Here is a 10,699-nt window from a genome sequence, read left to right on the forward strand (position 1 = left end):
AACCGTCACATCAGCATAAGAGAATTGACTGTTCAGACGGTGAGGGGAGTGGAGGAGTTCTTGAATTTTAGCTACCGGGAAGCAGCAGTAGTGGAAGGTGACACTGGTGGAGGGCTTTCACAGACAACAACTGTGTCACTTAAGCTAACCCTGGTTAGTATTGTGCAGAAGGAGGCAAGAGTAGACCGAGTCTCCTAATCTTTTACCTTGAAAGCCCTAAACTTTTACGCAAGTGTCCAAGAAGAAACTGATCATACACCTAAACAAGATATGCTGATAATCATAGATGACTGTGACACAAAAATAGGAGACAAAGCAGAATCAAACATTGTTCGAAACTTTGAACTAGGATCACAAAAGGGAGCAGGAGAGCAACTCATAGAATTTTGTGAAGCCCAAAACATGCTTCAGGCAACCCAAAAGACAACGGCATATGTGGAGATCATCCGGTGACCAATACAGGAACCAAATAGATTATATAACGAATGATGAAGATCTATTCTCTTTGCTAAAAAAAAGACCAGGAGTTTTTCTGGCTGGTTTCATCCTCCAGAGATATTTAAAGATATGTTTATTGTTCATCGTAGCACTTCTAGAAATCTCAGGTTCTCTTTTGGCATGCTTACTTACTGACTTACAATTCTTATGGCAGACCCTGTGCTCCTCTCATCTCAAAACTTGTCCCAACTTCAAAACATAGGAGGCACTCCCTTTCTCAATGTGAAGCCAAGTTAATTCTACTCCTGCCTGCAGAGACATCCTCTATGATTTTCTTGGTCAAATCCAGCAACTGTTTCCCTATATTTCTGGCTAGATCTGTTGAAACAGTCTGGGGGTGGGGGTGGGGAAGGGGCCAAGAGAATCAGAGAAGCATCATGCCGGCCCACCTGTTAGCAACACAGGTGGTTCCTGGGATTTTGCCTGCAGAGCTCACAGGTGTGTCTTAGGTTCCCCAGGGAAGGAGAGCAGGCAATGGGCTGCGACTTGGACACGCATCTGGGGTTGCTACCTCAGGCTTGGGAAATGATGGAGTACAGGGAGGGGCCAGAACTCTGAAGGGACAGGAAGCCGTAGTGCCTGCCCAGGCATGTTCATCCCGGGCATCATCCTAGAGCCACACCAGCGGCAACTTCTTAAGACTCAGTTGTTAACCTCTGAAACACTTTAAGCAATTATAAGCAGTTATGCAATATCTTATTAAACTGCTATTTGATTCCGTAAGACAATTTCATATAACATCCAGCGTCTCTAGGGTTCCTCCTCTCTGTGAATTCTTTGGTGGTGCGTAAGGCATCCACTAATTCTGAAGACTTTTCCACACTCCAGGCATTTATATGGTTTCTCACCTGTGTGAATTCTCTGATGGGAATTAAGGCTTCTATTCCAACTGAAGCCTTTTTCACACTCTTGGCATTTATAGGGTTTCTCTCCTGTATGAATTCTTTGATGACGTGTAAGACTTTCACTATCACAAACTTTTTTCACAATCTGGGTATTTATAAGGTTTCTCCCCTTTGTGAATTCTTTGATGATGTGTAAGACTTTCACTATCACAAACTTTTTTCACAATCTGGTTTTTTATAAGGTTCCACCCCTTTGTGAATTCTTTCATGGAAATTAAGGTGTCCACTCCAACTGAAGCTTTTTCCACATTCCTGGCATTTATACAGTTTTCCCTTTTGAATTCTTTGATGGAGTTTAAGGCTTCGTCTATCACTGAAGCTTTTCCCACACTCTAGGCATTTATATGGTTTCACCCCTGTGTGAATCCTTTAATGGGAATTAAGGCTTGTAATCCAACTGAAGCTTTGGTGGCAAGTAAGGCCTCCACACCAACTGAAGCTTTTTTCATATTGCAGGCATTTATAAGGTTTCTCCCCTGTGTGAATTCTTTGATGATGTGTAAGACTTTCACTATCACAAACTTTTTTCACAATCTGGTTTTTTATAAGGTTCCACCCCTTTGTGAATTCTTTCATGGAAATTAAGGTGTCCACTCCAACTGAAGCTTTTTCCACATTCCTGGCATTTATACAGTTTTCCCTTTTGAATTCTTTGATGGAGTTTAAGGCTTCGTCTATCACTGAAGCTTTTTCCACACTCCAGGCATTTATATGGTTTCTCCCCTGTGTGAATTCTTTTATGGGAATTAAGGTGTCCACTCTGACTGAAGCTTTTTCCACACTCCAGGCATTTGATGACATGTAAGATGACATGTAAGACTTTCACTATGACAGAAACTTTTTTCACAATATGGGCATTTATAAGGTTTCTCTCCTTTGTGAATTCTTTCATGGGAATTAAGGTGTCCACTTCGACTGAAGCTTTTTCCACCCTCCAGGCATTCATATGGTTTCTCCCCTGTGTGAACCCTTTGAAGGGAATTAAGGCTTGTACTCGAACTGAAGCTTTTTCCACATTCCTGGCATTTATACAGTTTTTCCCATGTGAATTCTTTGATGGAGTTTAAGGCTTCGTCTATCAATGAAGCTTTTTCCACACTCCAGGCATTTATATGGTTTCTCCCCTGTGTGAATTCTTTTATGGGAATTAAGGTGTCCACTCTGACTGAAGCTTTTTCCACACTCCAGGCATTTATATGGTTTCTCCCCTGTGTGAATTCTTTGATGGCGTTCAAAGCTGCGTCTGTCACTGAGGCTTTTTCCACACACCAGGCATTCATATGGTTTCTCACCGGTGTGAATTCTTTGATGGGAATTAAGGCTTGTACTCCATCTGAAGCTTTCCCCACATTCCAGGCATTTATATGCTTTTTCCCCTGTGTGAATTCTTTGATGGCGTTTAAGTCTGTGTCTGTCACTGAAGCTTTTTCCACACTCCAGGCATTTATATGGTTTCTCCCCTGTGTGAATTCTTTGATGGCGTTTAAAGCTGCCTCTGTCACTGAAGCTTTTTCCACACTCCAGACATTTATATGGTTTCTCCCCTGTGTGAATTCTTTGATGGATTTTAAGGCTGCGTTTATAACTGAAGCTTTTTCCACATTCTAGGCATTTATACGGTTTTTCCCCTGTGTGAATTCTTTGATGTAGTTTAAGGCTGTGTCTGTCACTGAAGCTTTTTCCACACTCCAGGCATTTATATGGCTTCTCCCCTGTGTGAATTTTTCGATGACATATAAGACCTCCACTATTACAGAAACTTTTCTCACAATCTGGGCATTTATAAGGTTTCTCCCCTGTGTGAATTCTTTCATGGGAATTAAGGTATCCGCTCTGACTGAAGCTTTTTCCACACTCCAAGCATTTATATGGTTTCTCTCCTGTATGAATTCTATGATGGGAGTTAAGGTGTGATCCTCGACTGAAGCTTTTTCCACATTCCAAGCATTTATATGGTTTTTCCCCTGTGTGAATTCTTTGATGGAGTTTAAGGCTGCATCTGCCGTGGAAGCTTTTTCCACACTCCAGGCATTTATACGGTTTCTCCCCTACGTGAATCCTTTGATGACGTGTAAGACTTTGCCTATGACAGAAACTTTTTTCACAATCTGGGCATTTATAAGGTTTCTCCCCTTTGTGAATTCTTTCATGGAAAATAAGGCATCCACTCTCACTGAAGCTTTTTCCACACTCCAGACATTTATATTTTTTATTTCTGTTCCAGGTTTTAGAATTCTTGGTTTTTCCTGATTTTTCAGAACAATCTTCTCCACTTATTGCACTTTCATTTTTATTGCTTTCTATGTACATTTTTTCAGATAGTGGAATTTCATCAACACTTTCATTTTGTAAAAGACCAGAATTACTCCTTCCTTTAGACGGATATTTTTTCTCCTCTTCCCTCAGGGTATCACAATATTCAACTTTCCCTTCTGCATATGAATATTTATCCCCTTTATCCACTACTGGGTGCTCAGAGGTTTCAGTCGTTGATTCCCACATGCCCCCTGCAGTGAGAAAGAAAAACCTGCTGTAAGGGTAGGACACATTTACAACCTATCTCTGTCAGACTTTTCTCCTTTGTGATGATTGTGCCTGCACTCTGAGAATGCTCAGTGATCACTTAAGACCCCACAGTCTGTAGCCCAAGAGAACAATAAACACAAAATATACAGTGGAGACCCCTTCCCCCCACGATCAGAGCTCAAGATGACCCTGTTGTTTTAAGATATGGTTTAAGACACACAATAAAGTGTTAGAAGAGAGATGGCCAGCCGGATGCAGAAGGTAATCTGACATGAAAGAAATTGACATTATTCAGATATGTCTTCTTCTCTTTAGAACAGGAGAGCAATAAGTTTTGCATCTAGGGATAGAAGGATGTGATTTATCTTTTTTATTTTCTCTATGCTCAGATGTCGTCATCTTATTCTGTTCAGCTGTATGTTCTTTTTTGTGAGGGAATTGCACGGGATATTCTTCAAGAGAAAAAAATGATGCTCCCGGAATCGGATTCCTCTGACCCCTGTCACCACAGAAAACCTCTTGCTTTGTCCTCGCGATGGAGCAGCTGCTCTGCTCAAAAAGCCTCAACATGGTCTCAGGCTGGCTTAAGCGATTTTGACCCCCCTTGGCTGACTGTGCTCTGAGCCCCTCCCCCAAGGTTTTCGGGAGGCAAGACGTGAGGGAAGGTAGAAGGCAAAGAGGGTCTTGCCCCCTGATCCCACCTACCATACTGGGAGGGAATTACGGATCACGACCCCCCCACAGCTCCCCGCACTGTTCCTGATTCCATGGGTGGGCAGCCAGTTGGGGTAGTGGTGGTGACTGGGCTGCTGGATTGGGGACACACAGCTGACTGGTGTCCTTCCATAGGCACCCCGGGTGACAGTCTAGGTCTACCTAGTGGCTGATTAGGGCGGCCTCGTGGCTGATGGCCAGACCTCCCCTGCGTTGGCTGACTCTTCTGCTGAGAGTTTGGCTGTCCTCTGACAGCCCGCAATTCTACCTCTAGCGAGAAGGTGGCAGCAGAGAGCAAATCTCACTTGCATAAAGAGAGGGGAAGGGGGCAGGCAGGAGAGAGATGAACTCCTCTTTGTGATCCAGTAACTTAAAAACACAACCAACAGGATAAATCTCTCATTGCATGTAGCAAAAGCAAGGCGGGAGCTGACCCCTTCCTGGCTCGAGCAGGGCTGCGGAGGGCTGAGCTGGAAGGCTCTCCCACCCCTCCCCATCCCAGGCTCACGTAGGGCTGTGGAGAATGGTGGGCAGCTCCATTCCCACCCCCTCCTGAATCAAGCGGGGCTTGCGCTTTCCTCCCCTCCTCTCTCCAGCTCAAACAGGGCTTCAGAAAGCAGCAGGCAGCTCACCTTTTCCCTCCCTTCCTCAGCTCAAACCATTGCAACAACAGGTGTGGCATGTTCTCCGGATTCCCAGATTTCCTTTTTTAAAAAAGGAAGTCTCTCTCCTTGTCTCTTGCAGAGATATAAAGGAAAAGACATATCTTCACAAATGAAGTGGCCAGAGAGTTATTTTTTAAAAATGCAAGCTGAGGGTCCAGAGAAGATGCTACACGGTCTACTCCAATGGTGCATTGATGTCACCATATTCTTGGGGGTCCCTTCCAGCTCTGTGATTCTGGGATTCCATGAAAAGGAGCCGGCCTGGAGCTTTCTAACATGCCTTCAGGACCTCTTTCCTTGAGGCTGCTGCTTTCATCTTCAGAGAGCCCAGGCAGGTTTAGGTGAAGGACAGTCTCGGTGAGCCAGGGTATAAATGCCAGCAAGGCTCTCCCACTCCCTGAGATGGTCAATGGAAACCACACCTCCCCAAACAGGTAGAGTCGGAAAGGTCACTCAGGGGTTTCATGTGTTCATAGTCAATCCCTCCCCCAACCCACAAATATCCTTAACATCTCTTGTGTCACAGCGCTGAAGATCTACTGGAGGATAATGGGCCACAGCATCTGTCCCTGTTTTCTGAAGGCTTCTTCTGAATGCATCTGCTGGACCATGACAGGCAAGGGCTGTCTGAACTATGCAGCTTAGCTGGATCCGCTATGCATGTGGGAACGGAGCGCTCTGACCTGGCTGCAAACACTTCCCCAATGAGAAGGCTGGAGTTGGGTTCTTAGAGATGGAGGGGAACTTTTTACTTCCCTGTGTCCCTCGACCATTCATCCTCAGATTAAGAATGTCAAACCCTATAGAGGTCTAGCAACTTGAGACCAATGCCTGCAGTACAAGTGCTCATTCCCAGAGCCAAACAAGGATCCTATCCCCCCCACCAGCTCCCCTCTGCCAGAAGGCAAATGGCCTTTCTTCCTACCCCCTGCACTTGGGAGAGGAGCCAGAATGCCTTCCTAGGAGACCTGTCTGGGGTTGCTTTCAGTCCTGTCTCTGAGGAAAAGAAGATGCTTTGCCTTGCAGGCCCAACGTCCCAGGATCAAGGCCTGCCCCCTCCCGTGAAAGGGGTTGCCGAGGGCAGTTGCCTGTTTTCATATGTTCAGCGTTCACAACGACCCACCCAAGCTCTTTGGAGAAGAGGCTCAAACTGTGAGGAGAAACAAGGCCCAAAGGCCACCAGGTCTGTGAAGGAAGCATCAAAAAAATCCCACAACAGATTGAAGCAGCTACCTGCCAATCCTTCTTCTTCATCAGCAATCAGGACAAACAGCTCTTCTTCTCCTTCCAGCCTGGAAATGAGGCCAGGTTTGGCAATCGGAGGTCCTTTGGTGAGAAAAAAGACACACAACATTTTTCTGTGTGCCCATAAATCCAGCAATTCCAACCCAAGGTGACTACTCCACCAGAAATACACAACCGACAAGCAATAAGGGCTGTGTGGGATGGGGTCTCATCTGGCCCTGCCAGTTCTGTGCCACCTCCCTGCCAAGACGAGATGAAAAGGCCAGCTGAGAACTAAATCAGTGGCGGAGAAGCCAGCCTGGATCCATCCACAGCCGTATCTCAGCCCAGGTAAGACAAGACCCAGACTGGAGCGAAGCCCCTCCCACCTTCTCCACATGAAGGCTCACAGCACCTCTTCTGACGCCCTCTTACGTGGTCCAGAGACAGGGCTGTCAGGTGGGGGCTCCCTCTCCACAGGGGAAGTCCACAACCCTTCCCACATTAGAGGAAGGAGGGGCAGAGATCAGGCACTGGGCCCAGGGCAGACAGCCTGGCCACGTCTTCCCTCATGAAAGAGTTCCTTACAGGCATTCCTCACAGCCAGAAAGGGATAGCCCAGGAGAAAGGGATTTCCTCACCCAGAGAGGCCACGTTCCCAAAATTCTCCAGCATGACTTCCTTGTACAGGGCTCTCTGGGCTGGGCGCAGTAGCGTCCACTCCCCCCGGGTGAAATGCACAGCCACCTCTTCAAAGGACACCAAACGCTGGAAGAAGAGAAAAAAGAATAAGAAGAGAGTTTCTTTACATTGCAAGAAAGGTGGTCTGGGAGTAAGAAAACCCCAAAGGCCGGTGTCCTGTAGTGGTTAGAGTGAAGGCCCTGGGAGGACTGAGTTCGAATCCCCCTTTCTCATGGATGCTTCCCTGGGGACCTTGGGCCTTGCACAGCCTAACCTGCCTCACAAGACTGCTGTTGGGAGGGTTAATTGGAGAAGAACAGAAAGATGAGAAAAGCTACTTTGGGTCCTCCATTAGTGAAAAAAACCTAGGATATAATTTCAAAATAAGAAAGTATAAATAATCTTATAACACAATTGTGTTAATGGTTTTCTGATGACTCACACTGATTCCACTGAGCAGGTGCAGAAGTGTGCCCTTAGTGGGGATATGGAGGGGAGTCGCAGCCGGTTCAGGGAGGCTGCCAACCCCCCTCCATGCACGTCCTGCCCATAGTGCCCTGATCTGGATGGCTGCCTGGCAAAGGAGCCTGGAGCACCGCCCCCCCCTTGCGCTTCCCGCCCACAGCGCCCCGAGTGGGGTGGCTGCCAGGTGGAGGAGCCTGGAGCCATCCCCCTCATGCTCCCTGCCAGCAGCACCCCATTCGCTGGCCTCCTCTCCCCACCAAAGCCAAGATCATGAATGAGGGGGGGCACGCTTGCCTGCCCGCCCCCCCCCAAGCCTAGAACTACCCGTCTCCAGGTGGTGGCTGGAGATCTCCCAGAATTAGCACTCATCTCTATGTGACAGAACTCAGTTCCCTTGGAGAAAATGGCTGCCTTGGAAGGTAGGCTCAACGGGTATTATTTCCACCTGAGGTCCCTCCCCACTCCAAAGCCAACCCACCCACCCAAGGCTCCACTCCCCCCCCATCTCCAGGAATGCCCCAATCTGAAGTTGGCAACCCTACAAGTCCCAATGGGGAGGTGAGGGGGCCACACAGGGGCAAAGGGGGGCACAGCTGTGGGCATACCTCGCTCACCTCCCCCCAAGCTACAATGGAAGCGAGAGCAGGGGGACCGAAGGTGGGCATGCCACCCTGCCCTCCTACCTCTGCCCCACATCAGGGTGCTGGGGAGGGGGCAGTGACCAGCCAGATCCTCCAGTGCCCTTTCTAGAGCCCGTTGTATTTTTTTGCTACAACGGGCTTTGTTTCCAGTAAGAAATATCAGGAACGAAAAAACCAAGGCGGAAGAAAACCCGGTAGGAACATTTGTGTCTCAACCCCCCACCAGACTTCCGTAGGGGCATCCCAGGGCCAGGGGGGCTAACCTTATTTGCTGGGGGCTATCAGTCAAATCTGGAAGAGGCCAGAGATGTCCCTGAAGAGGAGCAAATCCTTTTCCACGGGACAAATTTTACCACAGTCTTGTTTTCTTCTCTGAACATGGAATTCTACACAAGGGGTGACCATTTCCCACCTTCTAAGTGGGCAGCCTCAACATCTTGTGGCACCAGAACTGAGGGGAAGGGACCCGATCCACTGAGCCTTGCAACAGAGAAGGGACCCTTCCTCACAACTGATCTGCACCCCCTCCTTACCTGCGCTGGCTGCATGGCTGGTCTTTTCGCTTCACCACAGGCAGAGGACAGTGGAGAAACAGCCCAGCGTGTCTTTATGCTGCGATCTGGGAGGGGGAGAAAGGAAGATGGAGGGAAACGCTTATTGCTGCGCACAGATTTCTATGTCAGTCCCTTCAGGGAAGCTCTCTCTGGATTTGCTTTGGAGAGGAATTCAAGATCAATCAGGATTGAACAAGGAAAGCTCCAGAACCTGTGGCTCAGTATCTCTCCCCCCGCCCCCCAGCCATTCTCTACAGGGGAAGGTCCCGCCTTCCTGATCAATCTGCCCCGCTCTCCTTCTGGCCGTGTTTCCTCCCAACCTCCCCAAATCCCTTCCTGGGCGCTGAGCCCCTGACGCTGCCGGAAGCCACACTGCGCCCTCCTCCCCTCTGAGGGAGGACAAGACCCTCCGCCCTGCCCCACACAACTAGGAGGAGGAGCTGGGAATGAGGTGCCCTGAGGGGATCGGATGGACTGTCTGACTTGTGTGGCACGTAGGAGATAACAACTAGGAAGTGAGACTAGCCCTGCAGGAGTTGCTGTGCCCCCGGCAAGAAATGAGAGCTAGAGATTGCAAAACAGCAGACCGAGAACCCCTCCCTCACACCAAACGGTCTACAAGAGAAATCAGAAGGCCAGGGGGGAGCAGGCGACCCATAGACAGAAGCAACCCTGTATAGTCCTGCTGGGAAGGCGGAGGAGTGGGGTGCAGCGAGGGAAGCCAGCTCGTGTCTCCAAGGCCCCCGTGCCTCGCAGGGGCAGCTAGAGGGGGCAGGTCTTTCACCAGCCTCCAGCCCTGAACACCCCCCCCCCCGGGACTGTGCTGCAGGGGCCTCCCGGCTTTCCAGGAATCTCCCCGATTTGGGGTGGGGGGCGTTAGAGGAGCCCCAAAGGATCTGCTCTCCACCGCGCCTCCTCTTCGGTTGAACGGGGGGCGTCTCCACTTCTCGTTTGATTTGTGCCCCCCTACCCATTAGCTTCATCCGCGCAAACACGCTTTGAACTCACCAAACGCTGATGCAGCAGACGCGACCGCGGGGAAGACCGAGGCCACATGGCGACGGAGGGAGGGGACCCGGCAGGAAGTGACCTCACCAGGCCCCCTACCCGGCGCACGTCTAGGAGTTGCGACTCTCTCCCTTTCCCCGAGGGGTTGGCGCGTATCCTGGGAGAGGGGAACGGGGTCTGCGAGGGGGCGGCCCGGCTGCGGCGCGCTCCTCCGGCGTCTCCCGTGGCAACAGCGGCGCGGGAGTCACGTGCCTGGTTGCAAGGAGAGGGGGAGGGGGGCTCCACTCTGCCCTAGGAGGGACTGAGGCTGACAGTAATGGGGGAGGCCCCGGATGCTCCGCGCAGAAGAAGAGAAGGGGGCAGCTCGGCGCTTGCCTTCTCGCCCCACCGACCCCGCCTCAAAGCAAAGTGGCCCCTGTCCCAGGCATAACCGAAGCAGCCGCTCCCCCAGCGCCCGGGTGACTTGGCTTTGCATTTGGGGGTTACAGGCAGTGTGTTGCGTGTGTGTGAGAGAGAAGGGGGTGGGGTGGGGAGTGCAGCAAAGGAAAATAGCCAGGGCAAGCCTGTTGGCTCCTCGTTGGTTTGTCAGTCACCAGGCTACAGGCATCATTGCCCCGGGAGGAAAGGGCAGCTTGGGAGACCGGGCTGTGGCTCAGAGGGAGAGCCTCTGCCTGGCCTGGGGAAGGTCCCTGGCTCAATCCCTGGCAGCATCTCCAGTTAAAAGGATCAGGAAGGAAGGGATGTGAAGGGCCCCTGCCTGAGACACCCGAGAGCCATTCGGAGGAGGCCAACAGTGTCCTCAGGCCGTTTCATGGGTC

General features: G+C 50.1%; 2 protein-coding genes across 2 annotated transcripts; both read right to left on the minus strand.

Annotated features, from left to right (window-relative positions):
* Positions 1 to 1,550: 1,550 nt before the first annotated feature.
* LOC129327877 (zinc finger protein 160-like) lies at positions 1,551 to 3,590 on the minus strand (the record flags this gene model as incomplete). Its single annotated transcript, XM_054976629.1, is given in 3 exon segments — positions 1,551 to 1,735; positions 2,398 to 2,444; positions 2,446 to 3,590. Coding segments are annotated over 3 exon segments (1,377 nt in total), but the record flags the coding sequence as incomplete, so codon positions are not given.
* A 2,863-nt stretch (positions 3,591 to 6,453) lies between these two features.
* LOC129327878 (zinc finger protein 19-like) lies at positions 6,454 to 9,935 on the minus strand. Its single transcript, XM_054976630.1, has 5 exons — positions 9,882 to 9,935; positions 8,853 to 8,938; positions 7,174 to 7,300; positions 6,542 to 6,634; positions 6,454 to 6,458 (listed from the first exon to the last, which is right to left on the minus strand). Exons 2-5 carry the CDS (start codon positions 8,865 to 8,867, stop codon positions 6,454 to 6,456), a joined length of 240 nt encoding a protein of 79 aa, XP_054832605.1. The 5' UTR covers positions 8,868 to 8,938; positions 9,882 to 9,935.
* Between the last annotated feature and the right edge of the window lie 764 nt (positions 9,936 to 10,699).

This window comes from Eublepharis macularius, chromosome 4 (genome assembly GCF_028583425.1).
Source record: "Eublepharis macularius isolate TG4126 chromosome 4, MPM_Emac_v1.0, whole genome shotgun sequence".
Lineage (NCBI taxonomy): Eukaryota > Metazoa > Chordata > Lepidosauria > Squamata > Eublepharidae > Eublepharis > Eublepharis macularius.